Consider the following 18,447-nt stretch of genomic DNA (forward strand, 5'->3'; position numbering starts at 1 on the left):
TATGATACCTTGAACACTGCAGCGTTTCTGGCAGGGCTCCAAAGGTTCTTTAGACAACGAGAATATAGCTCGGACATCTACAAAGGCTTTGCAACTTTTGTAGGTGCCAATGTGGAACTAAAATCCTATCATTGTACACAACCCCTTTGGTTGATTACAATCAACTTTTTGACCGCAAGCTCACGACATTCTGAATATGGTTTCAAGACACGGAGCCAAGACAGTGAGTTCAAATACTAGTCCAACAGGAAAATCAATAGCCCCAGAAAGGTAGCTGTTTTGATTGGACTTTGGACTCCAAATGCCATTTGCTGTAAAATAAGTTACTATTTAACTTAAACTTTTAAATATGGAGGGTGTCTTGTGTATGTTGAATTAAAACAAAAATTAAGACCTACTCTAAATAGACCAAGAGGTCCTGAGCATAATATCATAGATTCACAATCTCTTCTCAAGATGAATGCACACAGCTCGCAGCCAATAACTTAAAGCCAATCTTAAAAAATATTTCATTGCAAAAAACACTCACGCTCAATTAAATTATGCTGCTTCGAACAGTGATATCGGTTCCTCTGCCGTAGAAAACTCAATTATCCAAACTTTTATTCAAAAGATGGACACGTTGTTTATAGATTGGGTGCAAATATGATGACCAACGTGTTGCAAAGTATGATGCAAAGTCAAGTATGCCATTGGAATGCAAACAGCTTAAGCCAATACATATTAAATTGCGTTAGGTACAAAAACGACATTGATATTATGTTAATTTCGGAAACGCACTTAACACAGAAAAATTATGAATGGATACTCCTTTTACGACACTAAATATTCTGATGGCAAATCCCGAGGAGGTACTGGAGGCTTCGTTAAAAGCACATTATCTCATTTCGAATTGGAACAAGTACGTGAGGCTTACCTACAATCTACCTCAATATGTGCCAATGTGGCAGATTCAAGAATAATCATTTCTGCAGTGTATTGTCAAGATTCAAAATAACTTCAGCACAATTTACAAGACATTTCAACAGCCTAGGCACACAATTTTTGGCAGCAGGTGGTTTCAATTCTAAGCATACCTTCTGGAGCTCGAGACTTATCTCACCAGGAGGTCGGCAGCTCTACTCGGCGGTACTAAACAATTTAGATGTCATATCAGCTGGACGACCAACACACTGGCCTTCAGAGAAAAGAAAAGTTTTTGATGTAATCGACATATTCAAAAGCTCGAAACGAAGAAGCATTACGGCCGAATCTTCACTGGAACTGTCTTCTGATGACTCCCCTGTTATACTAACTCTCGCCAGCGTGAGCTCGGCCTGACATTGATTGCAACAAACACCATAGTAATTGGCAGAACTTTACGGAGATAATCCAGTGCAACTCTTTTTGTTATGATCCATTCGGTACTGAAAACGAAATCGACAAAGCTACCAACTTTTTCAATAATATCATACAAGATGCAATAGAGGAATCAACAATAAATAAGTCAACTGCGTGGCAAAGAAATATATTTCGGTCCAACACCGATTCTTTGATCTGAGCCAAACGAAATGCTAGAAGAGAATGGCAAAAACATCGCTCACCGCGCTGCAAACAAGTTGTCAACGAAGCAAAAAGAGCGTTGAGTGAAGCTTTATGGATGCTAAAAATCAGCAGCTGGAGAAATATTTGGAAAATCTAGACTCACAAAAGAAAAACAACTATTCCTTTTGGAAAGTCGCAAAGAAATTTAAAGCTCCCATTGCTAGCTGTCCGCCGCTTCGCAAAGCCGATGACTCATTGGCTCGAAGTGACGAGGAAACAGGTTCGCTACTAGCAAATCATCTCATCAAAGTTTTCCAACCAAATCAGAAAACTATCAACTATGAGTCAACTGTGTTCATTCCCAAAACTGTGAAAAATCGTCCAGTTGTTAGTTTTCGTGAATTGAGTGATTTCATCAAACTAGTACTTGCGAAAATGGCTCCAGGTCATGATCGAATCTCTCGCAAAATGATTAGAAATTACCAAACAACGCACTTCATTTCTTACTTGTTTTGTTCAACAGTATTTTCGCAACTGGGTATTTTCCAAGATTATGGAAGATCTTATTGATAAAAATGATACCGAAACCGGGGAACGATCCCACAAAGGCCGCCACTTACAGGCCAATAAGCCTTCTACCGCAATTATCTAAAATTTTTGAAAAACCTCTTCCTAGCAAATTATCGCCATATGTTGATGAATTAAAAATTATCCCTGAGCACCCATTTGTTTTTCGTAAAATATGCAGCACAGTTGAACAAGTGTAGAGAATCCCTAAAGAAATACATCCTGCTTTTGAAATGAACCAATTTTGCACTGCCATTTTTCTGGATGTGGCACAGGCTTTTGACAAAGTCTGGAAGTCTCCACCAAAGAAGGAATGCGTGAGCGAGTAAGCGGCAAAGAAAGAATCCGGCGAGGAGCCGCTATATGTGATGGGGAGCGAGAAGTGAGTTTATTAGCATGGTGGACGTGCAGAGATATATAAATATGCCCATGAGAGATCTAGTGAGTGAAATTAATAGGCAGCATCAGTTTAGCAAAGCCACCCACTGTGCGCACCAATAAAAGCAAACAAACAGAAATAGCTGAGAATGATACCAACAGGCACTCAAAGAGAGCCCGTGCAGCTTCTGGTAGTGGGCGAGAGGTGCACCAAAAGTTAAGGAATGCCCGTTTGGAATTGCCAAAAGTATTAATAGACGCGAAACCCAATCAGCAGCAACCATATCCCAATCAATTGAAATGCGGGGTGGAGGCTGATATAAGAAAACAAAGCGCGGTGACTACACTCATTAATGCGCTTATAGGTGAGAGAGCCACCCAATCACGAGAAGTTTCGACAAAAGATGATAAGCGCAAGCCCGAAATCAAACAGAGCAAACCAACAAAATCAGACACGTATTGAGGAAAGTTGGTGAACTCCCGTACGCGGGAAATTTTGAAAAAGATAAAATCGCAAGCTTAGTCAATGCATAATGGGCATCCGAAATAAGGCAAGGGACGAACTCTTATTTGAAAAGGCCACCGATAAACTTAAGGCAGCAACGGAAGCTTTCCTCGGCGATAGCGTTTTGGTCTGCTCCCTAACTCAAGAAACTGCCATCGAAATAGAAGACATCGATGAGGTTACTTCCAAAAAGGAAGTCTTAGAGTCTTATGGAAAAGTCATGCTATCTGCAATTCGTTCAATGCGCAAAGCATATGGAGGTACGCAGCATGCACAATTTGTCTCCCGTCAGCGTCCGTTATAAAGGTGTTAAGCTTGACCAAAATTCGAATTGGCTGGGTTTACTGCCGGTTAAACGAAAAATAGTTGTAACAAGGTGCTAAAAATGCCACGATTATGGTCATGTGGCAAGAAATTGTCAAAGCGACAAGCTTTAGATGTAGTAGGCAAGGCCACCAGGCCAAATGCTGTACAAACGCGCCGAGGTGTGCATTATGTCTGAAGTAATGGAAAAGCTCCCCAACCATGTTTCAGGCGAACGAATGTACTCCGTATTCTAGAGGGCAAAAGCTAAACACATGGTGACAATCCAGCACAAAATATGAAGTTCTTGCAACTAATTTTTAAGCACTGCGAAGTAGCACAAAACCTGCTTATTGATGCTGCAATACGAGGGGTGCCTTTTATATTTCGGGATTTGGCAACCCTGGTGTTGCAATCTGGCAACTGACAACTGTATCGCAAAGTTTGACAATTTTTGGCTTTTACGTACTCAGAACGTTTTGAAATACCAGCGCTACTTGTGTTGTTTACAGTAACTTAAAAGATTCATCTCGATCCAAAAATGGAATTAAATCGTGAACATTTTCGTGCGATTAGTTTTTACAACTTTCGACGTGGATTAACTCAGCAACATTGCATGGATGAACTTAATTCATTTTTTGGCGATGAAGCTCCATCCACCAGTGTTTATCGATGGTGTGGTGAATTCAATCGTGGTCGTAGTTCACTCCAAGATGAATTTCGTGAAGGTCGTCCAAAATCAGTTGTTGTTCCGTAAACCATTGATGCTGTGCGCGAACTGATATTGCAAGATCGTTATGTGACCTATCGTGAGATTGAGACAATCTTAGACATTAGTGGGACCAGCATACATTCAATATTGCATAAACATTTGACTGTCAAAAAAACTTGTTCGTGTTGGATCCCACACAATTTGTCAATCGCTCAAAAAAAGGCTCGTGTCGATTGGTCGAAGGAAATGCTCAAAAATACGATCGCGGGGCTTCGAAACACGTCTATGACATCGTGACAGGTGATGAGTCATGGATTTACGCGTATGAGCTCGAAAGTAAACAGCAGTAGACTGTATGGGTGTTTCAAGATGAGCCAAATCCAACAAAAGTTGTTCGCGCACGAAGCACTTCCAAGCAAATGGTCACCTGTTTTTTCGGAAAAACTGGACATGTCGCAACCGTACCACTAGAACAACGCAGAACAGTAAATTCTGAGTGGTACACAACCATTTCTTTGCCAGTTGTCTTCCAAGAAATTAGGAAAACCAATCGTCAAAGACGGATCACTCTTCAGCAGGACAATGCGAGCTCTCACACATCGGCTCAAAGAACTGCATTTTTGAGCACCCAAATGACTTCTTTTTATTCCCGTACGTAAAAAGCAAACTGAGAGGTCAACGTTTTTCGACACCTGAAGAAGCGGTTGCGGCATTCAGAATGCATGTTTTGGAGGTACCTCATTCAGAGTGGCAAAAGTGCTTCGACAATTGGTTCAAACGCAGATCTTCATGGAGAATATTTTGAAAAACAATAAAGTGATTTTCGATGATTAAAATTTGTTTTTGTTCTCTAATCCCGACATATAAAAGGCACCCCTCGTACTAAGTGAACAGTATGACAAAAAATGCTAAATCAAGTTACAAAAATGGTAATCTGGTCACGCTGATCCCCAATTGGGCTAGTGTGACGACATGAAACTCAGCTGATATTGTCAAATAAAATACCTACTTACACTAACCGCCCGAAATTTTTAGCTTGCCAGCTACAGAATCAATTAAATCAATCTAGCATGACTATTTTCCTGTAGAAGGAATTATTTTTTGTTGTAGATCTTATTTTTGAAATATTACCCATTAAAAAAAAAAAAAAATCCTACGCATTTTGGTGTTCTAATGTATTTATATAAGTATATGTATTCAATATATAGAAGTGATGGATTTTTATTGTTCTTTCCTCACATGAAATACGCAATATTCTTTCTCTGTGTACAAACCGTCTAAGGAACTCCTGGAATGTGATCCGACACGAGTAGCCGCGTTGCCTTCCGATGACTGTATCCAACACACCAAGAGCCTTCATTTGTTGTTGTACCATGTCAGCGTGGAATGCTCGTGGTTTGTATTCCAAGTCTGCTCTTATGCATCGAACAAAATGCACACCAAGATTGATATTGCCTGTCAAAGTCTTTAATAAATTTAAACACGTGAATCGAAAATTTGCTGCTAAAGTTCGTAAGTTGTTCACTTGCGAAATACACCCGGCTGATAAAGTATTTAGTGGCTGCAAATTAATGCGTTAATACGTTATGGAAATATACATATGTTTATTAGTTTAACTAGTCGCTTACATATGATTTTCTCTGTGAGTCTTCCGGCTTGTGCTGCACGCTTTCAAATGGCATTGTTAAGTTACCTGCTTTCGTGAGTTGGTTAGTAAACATCATCATGATATTTTCATCCATCGACGAGCGAAAGGATTCTATCATTTCCGGCGGCACAAAGTCACGATTGATATCTGTGAAGGCGCGCGTATCATATATGATGCGCCCTGTATAATGAGCAACGGAAATTTCGGTAGCTGTATGTTTTTTAACAAATTGGCTGTGCTTTTCCACAACGCGATCTATAAAAATATATATACCCGATGTTTCTAGTAAGGTAATTCAAAATTGTCATGTTATACACTTACCCATAATAAGGTCTTGGTCTTGACTGGTGCGAGAAGCATCATCAATAATGTAAAATAGTCCATCTGGTTTTGTCAGTAAATTATCAAGTGCTACTTTATTATCGTAGAAATTCAAATTGTCAGTGGGTATATCATCCGCTTCCTGGCCATAAGAAATAATGTCAAAATGTTTGTAAGCTTTATAAAGATTATTAGTCTATTAAAGGAAAACAATCACTATGATATGAGCTGAATTAGTTTCTGTACTGAGCAACTAATGAGATTCGTTGCAAAAGAACGAAAAGAAATCGGCTTGTCAAACTTTAAACAATATTTTCTTTGGTGGTGTTGATACATTCTTACGCACCTTGTACATTCGGAGGCATAATATACCATTTTTATCATAACAAGTAAGTAAGAAAGTGCTAAATTCGGTTTGGACCCAACTCTATATCACTGCGCACATTTTAGTAATGTTGGTTGCCTGTTGGGTTGCCAAATCAACTTGCAGGGTTCAAACCCCCCCAGACGAAAATTAAAAAAAATTCTTTTGACATGAATCGATATGAAAAAAAACATTGGCATTTTTGAAAAAGCCTGTTTGACTTCAAGATAAAAATTTTTATCCTTGACTTCCGTTGTGTTGTAATCTGTTGTACAGAGAAAAAAAAAATTATATACGAATAAAACATGAGCACATTGATGAGTTATTATAAAGCATATTATAATAAATTAATTTCAATGATTGAAATTCAATCTTTTTTTGATTATTATTTATCCTTATCACTAATCAATGATTTATCATATCCAAAATTGTGACTTAAGCGTGTACTACTGCAACAAAAGTTGGAACCCCATGCCATGAAAAAGCTCCTCATAAAAAATACCGTAGAACCCTCCATTTGTAGAACAACATCAAGACGCACGCCACAAATAGAAGGAGGAGTTTGGCCAAACACCCAAAAAGGGTGTACGCGACCTTTATTAATCTTGCGCTCCGAACTACAATAATGTTCTCCAGGTAGCTGTCGTAGTACTGAGTAGTTGAATCATAAAAACCTTTGAATAATAGTTCTAATTTTTTAGCAGTACTCTGAAAGATGGTGCTGGAGTTTGTTAAGCCTTCTCTGGACATTTCATCCACCCACGGGAACGTATGCTAATTGGAAATAGGTATGTTCCGTCAATCCCGACTTTCTTATAATGAAGCTTGCAATATATTCTATCGCTATTCTAATGCTAACTTATTGCAAAACGTGAATTCCATTATAATCCCCTCATTATCAGAAAGTTTTTTAATGATGTGTCACTTGTTAAAAAGCCTACGTTTTGCGCGCATTACCCAAAAAAGAGCTCTATTATATCTTAATTAAACGGTATTTCTGGATACATTCCATTTCATAACATTTCATAGTTCTTGCTCGTAAGCACACCATTTTGTACATATTTTTCTGAAAACTTTACTTCTCTTTCACTTTTAATCCAAATTTCTAGAGTTAGCAACACAGTTTCTTGTTAAGTGAGCCGATTTGTCAAGAGGGAATGAGAAAGTTGCTCCCTGACGAAAACTTTTTGAAGTGAAACTTCTTAGGCGTCGATGGACGAGCGTGAATGGAGAGAAAAATTTCAAGGCCATGCCACGTTTTGGGCATTTTCGTTCCGCGAGAGAGAAAAAAGATATAACGTAGAGGAAACGGAGAGAGAGAGCTATACCTTATACATATATATCTTAGATACAGTTTAGGCTATTTTTCTTGAGTTTTTCTTTGTGGTTGCTAATTTCTAGTGAGAAATAACACTGCCTACTTTTTGGCGCTTGTTTGTTGGTACAAACTTGGAGGAAATATATTATTGTTGCCTACTTTTTGGCGTTATACTTCCTTGGTGCGTACTGTTTGGGGCGTTTTTTGGTCCCAATTTTTTTGACGTTTTTTTTTGGCGCTTATTTCCGTTTCCTGGCTAGTGCTTGTGTGTACTATAAAGTGCTATCCACTCCGGTGTCGGATTTATTGGTATTGTCTTGCGGTAATTTGCGCCATTGCTGCGGTTCTGGAATCGCTGCGTTTGTGCGAGTGATAAACGCTCGGATTAGTGCGCGTTGTTGCCATCTCCGTTTTTTGTAAATTTTGTCTATTTGTGTTTTCTGCAAATGTGGTGAATTTATTTAGATATATATTCTTTCTCTCTCTCTCTCTCTCATTCTCTCTCGGGTCTCTCCCTTTTTCTTTGCCTGCCTTGAAAGTTTCACTTCTGTTATGCGTACTACGCTACACGCACTTGTTTTTATTGAATCACGTTTTGTATATCTTTATTATTTAAAGAACTCAAATATACATTATTCACTAAATTATTAAATTGCGGTACTGTCTTAAATCTTTATATCATTATTTTTATACTACTCATTTATTTTATTTTTTTATATTTTCATAATTTTTATACGAAAAAACATATATTTTCATATAAGAAAAATGTATTTTACTTTTCGGTTTTAGAGTAAAGGAATAACTCTTATTATGTTTTAATATTAATATGTTTTTATAAACTTATTATAATTACTGAATATAAATATTTGATTTGTGGAAAATCTATAAGCCAGATGGATTTAGTAATGAAGAACGTGAACTCGATTAATGCGATCTACTTACCATTTCAAGCATTTCATTCACGAAAATACGTTGATTATAATGGTACTGCATTTGCTCATTTAAAGTATTTATCATCAGTTGTTCTAGACCATTTCTATGGAAGCATTCGAATCCGTACATATCGTGAATTACAACAGCATTGGTGTCGCCACTAATTATAGACAGGATATAAATAAGGATCAATAATTTTGGTATGAAGTCATTATCATTATCATATCGCAGCATTTGCGTCTGTTTAGGTAATAAGGAAAAATTTCTCTTCAACAGGTTTCACGGTATTCACACAAAAGGTTTATAGTGGAATGCTTTTTTTTAAACGGCAAAAGTCGCACCTCACTGACTTCGACAAGTGTGTGAGGTAATATCAGGCCTTAATCTTGAACAAAAATCGTTATTTTTTCTTACACAACTAACATAGAGGGAGAAACTGGACTTGGCAAATATGTTTACGGATGGTTCAAAAATGGACCGAAGAGTTCATGGCGCAGTATTCTGCGACGAGCTGTCCATTAAGCTCAGCCCAACAGGCCACTTTAATGTTTTTTTGTTGTTGCGGAGTTAGCCGCAATCAATGAAGAAGTTGATTACTTGCTGACATGTGCAATTAATATCAGGAAGCCAAGCAGCAATTAGGACCGTGGGCTTGTTTTTTGTGGTCTATTCCTCTAATACTTCGAAATTAGACTGATTTGAGTGCCTGGTCACAAGAGCTAGCTAAGCACTCTCGAGACGTCAACTCAGCGAGCTGTGGGTTGATGCACAAAGGTGCAATGTCGCAGGATCCTTCTGGCCACGGGTAGGTCGAAGACATTCAAGGAAACTTCTAAGGTTAACAAAGCCGCTGCTCTAGAACTTTGTGGGTGTCCTTACCGAACAAGGTCCATTAGGTATCCATGCGGTGAAACTTGGCATTGTTTTGAGTCCTTTCTGCGGCAGCTCCTTTTTAACGGTCATTCTCTTTTTTTTCGGAAGGAGGTTTAAATCAAAATGTCAGAAACATCTCAGAGGTGCCGTCACACCCATGGTATGTGATAAAGACGGCATCGAAGGAGGAGCTGAACAAGATAAAACAAAAATGATTTTTTAAAGTGCTTCGAAGATTGGAAATGGCACAAGTGCATAATATCTCATGGGGATTACTTTGAAGGTGGCAAAATATATATTAATGAATAAATAAACTATTTTTGAAAAAAAAAACACAAAATTCGTGATACTTTTTGAACACACCTCGTATGTAGCTGCCCATTTACCAAGTTCGATCGAACATTTTATAAAGATTGCCTTTGACATTTATTTATTGTAATTGTGAATGCAAGGCGCAAAGGAAACTGTTGTCGCTTGAAATCAAATAGAAAATCGGTAGAAAACATTGGAATAGCACCAGTTGCACTAATAACATTCCGTATTCGTTTTTAAGCTACAAAGTTTTTTTCTATTGCAGAATCTCCATTCTAAATTTCGAAATATTATTCTCGTAGAGCCAGCTTTGCGAATGAATTCCAAAAGGCTTCAAAACATTTAAAAATACGTGATTATGCTAGGTAGAATGCAAATTCTGTATTTACGTACTCGAAACTCTGGATACAACCATAGATGGTCACTTTTAGTAGCAGTAAATATAATTTTTTACTGATATTGCAATTTAGTTTGCATTACCAGTAAACTTTTACCGATTACTGAAAAAAATTGCAGTAAAAATATTGTTTTACTGATTACTGGATACAAATTTCAGTAAAAATACTGAATTTACTTAATGATTATTGGAAAAAAATTGCAGTAACAATATTTTTTACTGAATCTTGAAAGGAATTGGAGTAAAAATACTGATAACGTAATTTGATTTGCATTATCTGTTTATGGGTAGTCAAAATGTAATGAACTCTCATCGGGGAAATCAACTCATTTATGTACTCAATAAATATTGTTAGCACACCCTTATGGATATTCTGCGCACAGCCTTCTGACAGTGCAAGGGTGGGAAAACGTGGGGTCTTTCTCCTAGCAAAACCCTATGGATCTACACGGCTATAATAAGACCTATTATCACCTATGCATCAGTGGTCTGGATGAGTAGACTCTCTCTCGTGGGAGTCAGGAGGACCTTATTAAGACTGCAACGCACTGTGGCCATCTGTTGCATCGGAGTCTTTCCGACTACTTCAGGCCCGACATTGGATGCTCTGGTTAGTCTACCATCACTTGATGTTTTCATCCAAGGAGAGGCCTTGGGTGTTGGTACGGCCCCTGTCCGGCATTGGACAACAGTGTCGGAATGAACTTCGATCCAACGATCCTCGCCATGCCCCTTAAGTCCATGCTACCCAGAGCCGTACTTGACAAGAGATATAGTGTGGTGCTGCCAGAGGTTCAACTGTGATCAAATTCAGAAAATGAGCCCGGCAAACACTGTTCTCGCATTTTCACGGATGGCTCCAGGACCGAGCACGGTTCCAGCTCTGGTATCTTCGTGGAATCAAGCGAGACAAAACTATACTTCGCTCTTGGATTGCATGCATCTGTGTTTCAAGCGGAGGTGTATGCTATTCAAGAAACGATGAACTTTGTTGTGGAAAACAGATGGAGAGACAGATCTATAGGTGTATGCAGCGACAGCAAAGCTCCCTTCATGGTCTTATCCCTCCAACCCTTCAAGGGTTGAGTACTATAAATCCAGGTTAAACTATGTCGGCAGATATAATATCCTGACGCTAACATGGGTCTCGGGACCCGTGGGTATCGCGGGTAACGAGATCTCTGACTTTTTAGCTAGAATGGGCTTTGAGACCAACTTCCTTGACCCGGAGCATGTTCTGTTACTTCCTTCTGCATCTATCAAAGCCACGGTTAGCAAACGGGTTACTCTAACCCACAAGCGAAGTTGGCAGGCTGAGAGAGGTTGCAGATGGACAAAACTGAGCAGAAGAAAGCAGAAGAGACCGTAGTTTGTCCAGACCAAAAAAAAAAAATATATATATTTCCCTGAAAATAAAGCTCCCGGGAATGAATCTTAATGTGATTGGATAATCAATATGTTACAAAGGTCAGACAAAGTTTCAATAGTTTTGATAAAATTTTAATGTCAGGTCTAAAGTCACATAACCAATCGGAATGTAGATTGGAAAAAAAGTATATGTTCTTATATTGATCATAATCTCTCCTCAGACGATCTGACAATGGTGACGGTAGAGGGCTGTAAGGATGAGACTCTTTGGGTCTTGTTATATGCCACGTAATGAAGAAGCATCACAGACGGAACTTCGGAAGTTGGTAGAAACAGTTGCCAGAAAGAAGCACGCTCTGGTGGTAGGAACGGACGCAAACGCACATCACACGGTCTGGGGTAGTGCAGACATAAATGACCGAGGTGAGTCACTATTTAACTATATTGTTCAGAGTAGCCTAGAAATAGCTAATAGAGGTGAAGAACCAACTTATGTTGGACCAAGCTCGAAGAATGTACTTGATTTAACACTTTACACAAGCAAGCATGTTATGGTACAGGAATGAGAAGTGTTGAGTAGGCCCTCATTCTCTGATCACAGATACATAAGCTTTCAGGTTATATTCCGCTCAAAAAATAAACCTATATCCTTTAGAAATCCTTAGAATACGAACTGGAACTTGTATAGGGATATACTATCAAAAACACCAATGATACCCCGGTCACACGTTGCACTTGAGAAAGGGGTTGAATTGTTTGTAACTACTCTCGTCAAGGCCTTCAAAAGATCCTGCCCCCCAACACGTAATAGACGCAAGATGAAGCCTCCTTGGTGGAACAAGGAATTAGGAGCACAAATGCGTAGGATACATGAATTCTATAGGTTAGCCAAAGTTGCAATGAGTAATTCTCCAACCAAGAGGAGATATTGTGCACGACATCCCGACGAATGTAATAAGAACCAATAAGATAGAATGGGCTATACAAAGTTTCGACCCATATAAATCGCCAGGACTGGATGGAATCTTCCCAGCCATGCTCCAAAAGGTAAGCCATCTTGTGGTACTATAGTTAAGAACGATATTCAGAGGATGCTTAAGGTTCAGCTATGTTCCTGTATTGTGGAGAGAAGCGAGAGTTCTGTTTATTCCAAAAGCTGGAAAAAGCAACCCTCTCTACTCGAAGGAATACAGGCCCATTAGCCTGACCTTATTTATCCTGAAAACGTTAGAGAAGATTCTAGACACATACATTAGAGACAAAATTGCGCCGGACGTATTATCCAAGGCGCAGAACGCTTTCACTAAAGGCAGATCTACTGAAACTGCACTTTACTCACTTGTACTAAACATAGAAAAGGCGTTAGAATATAAGGAATATGCTCTAGGAGTAATTCTAGATATATCAGGGGCCTTTAACAACGTGACAAAAGATGATATTTTGAATAGTTAGTATAGATTCACTTAATGTGCAACCCGTTCTTTACCTATGGATAAGGCAGCTTTTAGCTAGCAGAAAGATAAGAGCGGAGTGAAATGATGCGAGCGTCACCAAATATGCATGCAGAGGTACTCCGCAAGGTGGGGTACTATCGCCGCTATTATGGTTACTTGTAGCAAATGAAGTGCTCAAGAAATTTGACGGAGGGGCACCAAAACTAGTGGTGTGATGAATAACACACCTAAAACGGTACACCAATGGACATCTCGCGCAGGGCTAGGTATAAACGTTGGAAAACGGACATGGTACTTTTTACCAGGAAGTACAAGGTCCCGACGTGGAGCCTCCCGAAGCTAGGCAACAACGAACTACTTTTCAAAGTTCATGCAAGGTACCTTGGAGTAATACTAGACAGTAAATTGCTGTGGAAGCGCAATGTTGAGGAACGGTTAAAAAGGCCAGTGACGCGTTGTACGCATGTAAAAGAATGCTGGGCGTTACTTGGGGTCTATCACCTTCTCTGATGCATTCGTGCTACACGGCAATAGTTAGACAGATATTGCTGTATGGGGCCTTAGTATGGTGGACTGCGACAAGAAAACTAACATACTTAATGCCACTAGAAAGGATTCAACGATTCGCTGCTCTGTGCATAACAGGAGCGATGAGAACCACTCCAACGGAGGCGCTGGAAATGATACTCAGCATGCCACCTATTGACCTTATGGTGGAAAATCTGGCAGCGAAATCCGCGGGGAGGTTGGTGGTTGCGGGGGTATTCACCTGCAGGCCCTTCGGTCACAGCTCAATACGAAAGTAGAGCTCACGTTGCACAGACTACATGACTCCGTACTTTAATTGGGAGAGAAGGTTTCGCACTACAATTGAAGAGGAGGGATGGCACAAAGGCATGAAGCCTGGCCATAGAACTTTTCACATCTATACAGACGGCTCTAAAACTTTAGTCGGAGTGGGAGCGGGTACTTAGTGCTCAAAACTAGAGATAAGGCAGCCTATCAACGCCCAGACCACAGCAGTATTTTCCAAGCGGAAGTTTTTGCTGTGGGTAAAGCCGCGGAGCTAGCCTACACAAGAACAAAGAAGAACTCAACAATTAATATTTATGTGGACAGTCAAGCAGCAATGAAAGCAATAAGCTCATATTGTATTAAGTCCAAAAATGTTCGAAAGGCTAGCTGCAAACACTAGACTGCATACCTATTGGGTGCCTGGTCACAAAGGCATTATGGGGAACGAAATAGTAGATGAGATGGCAAAAAGTGCTGTTAGACTACCCTTTGAACAAGAGAACGACATACCAAAACCGCTAAATACAATATACAATGAAATGGACGACAACATGAAAAGGCGAGTGGAAGATAGGTGGACTAATCTAACCACATACAAAACAGCAAAAGTCATGTGTAGAACTAACGACAAAAAACTGACTCAATTCGTACTTACGCTCTCGCGAAAGGACTGCAGAACTATCATAGGTATGCTAACAGATCATAATCTATTGGCTACACATGCGTACAAGGTAGGGATTGCTAACACGGACAAATGCAGGAAATGCAGAGAGGATGTTGAGGAAGCTTTAGAACACCTTCTGTGCGTTTGTCCGGCATGATCAAAAACGCGTTTAAAATGCCTGGGAGCCCTATTGTTTGAGGGTCTGGAGGACGTCTCAAAAGCGGATCTCTCAGCACTGCTTAGATTCGCCAAAAGCGCTGACATCCTACATAATGTCTACTTTCGGTACCAAAAGGTCTATGCGTGGCTTATTGCCAACCAGGCTAACCTAACCTAACCTAATGTCAGGCGATCAAACTGGCCCCAAAATTTGAAAAACCATTATTAATTGTGTCGATTTAGCAAACAGCGTTATTTGGTTGAAACTGCAGTTCGGATATATCGATGTTCTCGTGCACTTTCCACTGAAAGCCATGCCATGCCATAAACTGCACCAAACAGACAATCTTTGTGGATGCATTGAGGCTTGGTCGAACACTTTGATCACTTGGTGTTTGCTTAAATAACGGCAATTTTGCTTTTTGGTATAGCGCTGAACTAAAAATTGGCCTCATCCGAAAAAATGATTTGATTTGAAATGCTTTCATTTAATAATGTAAATGTCCGTAGTTACAACCAAGCCGTAATTTCGATATGTTTTAATAATTTCCATACGGCCGTTAGCTTGAAACCATGGATTATGAAATAACCAATCATATTGAATGTTTTGACAGCTGAATGTAATTGGTATTTTATTTATTTATTTTAATTTTAATTTTTTAGTTATTTGCCAGCTGCTGAAATATAACGATTGGAAATAATATCATGGACACATTGTCATCCTATAGATGTATATGAAACTTCATTCGGGTTGCAACAAAAATTCGGACCACAAATATGATTTTTGCAAATATTTCGATGGCAGAATAGGAATAGACTCCATCTGTCAGTGAAAGTCCAGCCGGATAGACGAAGCCTTGCTTATAAGCACATATACGTATATTGAATTGTAGTAAATTATAATGTACTTCCTAATCTTGTTTTGTGGTGTTCTTTTTGAACATCGACTCTGTCTGCTTATTATTTTAAAAGTGCATTTGGCCCATCGCTGCCTTTTGCAGATAAATCTAAAATTTTGATGCAAAACACATAATATATAACGCATTGACTTCTGGATTTTTTGGTATGGAATACACCTAATAAAAACAATGATTTAAATGACACTGCGTGTTTTCAGTTTTCTAGATTATTTATATTGGTACTTACAAAACTGCACGAGGAAATGACAAATTCATATTAATCTTATTGATAATCCAGTCGACGAGGCGGCAGTAAATAGTCGATGCAACAGCATCCCGGGCATCGCGTGCTTCTTCAGTGCTATACTGACGGCGTTCTGCTATTCCACCTTTCACCATAATGAAGTTAGTTAATGACCACATATACTTTTTTTCATCCACACGCAACAATTCCGCAATACGCGTAACCATTTCGGTATTTTCCACTTCAGCATATTTACCAGAATGTCGGAAACGAATGTTGCCAATATTTAAGATAGCTGCAAGTACCTGTTAAATAACAATATTATATTAGTTTGGTATTAGGAAACTTAATGTAAATAAGATTGCTTTAAATAAAATGTTATTAAATATTTATTCGCACATTTTAATGAGGAATACAAAATATATTTTTTTCAATAGAGATGGGTCTATTTTGTCTATTTTCAATTGCTTTAAGAGTTAGAATTTTTAATTGGACTGCAATTGTACCATTTTTAATCGCTGTGAATAAAAGGTAGTTTAACTATCTAGCGATATATCCTAGTTCAACACAGGCCTCGTGATATCTAAATTCAAATATTGTAGAAACAGCCAAATCCTTTATTTCCTGTGATTTTAATACCCGCGCGCATTTGTGAAGAATGGTTTTAAAATTTTGTTCATAAAATGGTTGTATGCAACGTCTCTACGAGCGTACCAAATCTCGAGCAAAAATTCGTATATTTCAATGAAACTTGTTACACACGTTACTCTTAACCGAGGTATTTTGGTACTAAATCAGTGATAAGCCATCCTCATCTTCCACATAAAAAGAAAAAAAGTAATATCTCTGTTACAAATGAATTTAAATAACTCTTATTTTATACAAATGATGAAACCAAAACAAAAACATGACACAAGCTAATTTTGACGTGATAACGTCTTATAATTCGATTTAGCCGGCTGCACGCACGAAAAAATGTGTCGTTACCTTGCTCATTAGTGTTACCTTGCTCATTTGTCGTTACCTTGCTCATTGCCGTTACCTTGAATGAACTGCAAGCGAAAGCGCGGAACGAACAAAGCAAACGAACGGCAACGTTCGACATCTTGCTCTCTCCTACCTAAGTGAGCGTATATATGTATCCATATGCGCATATTTATTATATATTACATATATAAATTCATGTATTTGTGTTTGCATATGCCTTCTTATTGATTATTATTAATTTGATTTACTTGAAGAATTTAAAATAAAACCAAGTTTGTTAATAATACCTGTTGTTTTAATGTTATTATTATTAATTTTTTTATTATATATGAAGGAACAAATGCATGGTAATATTTACCATATACCTTATAAGATATGTTGTATACTAATATATGTATATAAACATGCATATACATATACAATTTCGCGCAATTTTCAAAAAGAACAAATCTATATGTAAAGATGCATACAAATCATATGGACATATCAAATATACGAATCTATTCCGTACGCAAGCAAATGTAAGCTAATGTGCTTGAACTGCAATCGAGAGCGCGGAACGAACGACAAAGAGCACAATCGGCCCCAGCGTTCGGCAACGTTCGACATCTGGCTCTGTCCTACTTGAGTGAGCATATATATGTATGTATATGCGCATATGTAGGTATATAAATTCACATACTTGTATTTGCATATGCCTTCTTCCTGTGTGCATGGTAATGAACCATTTCTCTGTTGAGAATAGGACGATGATAGAAAAAGTAGGAAATGAAAGGCAGTGTTTCGAGTGTAAAGTGTCTTGAAAAAGGCAAATCGATGATGTTGCCTCTTAGTGTTATTGACTATTAACGTCTGATGGACAATCGAAATTGAAGATATCTTTAATGAATTTGATAAATGTTTCGTCATTTTTCACGTTTGTGTAAATGTAACTTGACCTATTCCATTGCAATTCCATTTACCTCCTCCTCTATATCCATACCAAATATCTATCAAACAAATAAAATTAAAATTTTGTTTTGAAAATTGCAACCATTCCATCAATATTTTCTTATGCCGTTGTCACGTTAAACTATCGTCAGTAAACCAACTTTACAGACAACCTCTTTTTTTTAAAATGGGCGGTGCCACACCAACTTTCTAAAACAAAACTCGCTCTAACTTGATACAAGTATGCGCCCAATCTCACGTAAATACTACTGAGATCGGGCGAAAACCACGCTCTTATAAAGGAAATCTTTTTCTAATTGTCATATTTTTTCAGGCCGAGTGTTTTTTGGAATCATTCATACATACATACATACCTTCCGTAACGTTTCCAGCTGTTTGTGGTTAAAGTCCAAGTCTTGCAAAATAGATTCAAAACGTTTATAATTTTCAACATTTCCAATGGGGTCATCACGATGGTATTTTAATTTAGTGGTTTGGTTATCTGCAGGAATACGAAGATAACGATACCCACGGTCATTCTTTAAATGATATTCCTTTAGCAGATTTCCACTGTTCATGAAATCGTAGAAATAGTAGAAGATATGAAAATTGTGCTGATTCCTGGAAAGAAAACGACTATTTGTATTACAAAGAATGAATATTTATGACAGGGACCCAACCAATTATGACTTTACAAATAAAGGTCTAGAAAGTTTGTTAATATAAAATTATAGTAAAAACTTGAATTATCTTGTCTCAGTCAAATGGCAAAGTTAACCAAATATAACATAA

The 18,447-nt window shown here is 38.3% G+C and overlaps 1 protein-coding gene across 2 annotated transcripts in view; it reads right to left on the bottom strand.

Annotated features, from left to right (window-relative positions):
• Positions 1–18,447, bottom strand: part of LOC129247206 (neither inactivation nor afterpotential protein C) — a 52,648-nt gene that overhangs the window by 17,257 nt on the left and 16,944 nt on the right. For both annotated transcript variants that reach the window (XM_054886218.1, XM_054886220.1), the window contains exons 7-12: positions 18,030–18,276; positions 15,742–16,043; positions 8,583–8,733; positions 5,959–6,100; positions 5,618–5,892; positions 5,264–5,550 (exon numbers count right to left, since the gene is read on the bottom strand). In XM_054886218.1, the coding sequence (XP_054742193.1) occupies positions 5,264–5,550; positions 5,618–5,892; positions 5,959–6,100; positions 8,583–8,733; positions 15,742–16,043; positions 18,030–18,276 (1,404 nt within the window). The remainder of the gene's footprint in view (positions 1–5,263; positions 5,551–5,617; positions 5,893–5,958; positions 6,101–8,582; positions 8,734–15,741; positions 16,044–18,029; positions 18,277–18,447) is intronic.

This window comes from Anastrepha obliqua, chromosome 5 (genome assembly GCF_027943255.1).
Source record: "Anastrepha obliqua isolate idAnaObli1 chromosome 5, idAnaObli1_1.0, whole genome shotgun sequence".
Classification (NCBI taxonomy): domain Eukaryota; kingdom Metazoa; phylum Arthropoda; class Insecta; order Diptera; family Tephritidae; genus Anastrepha; species Anastrepha obliqua.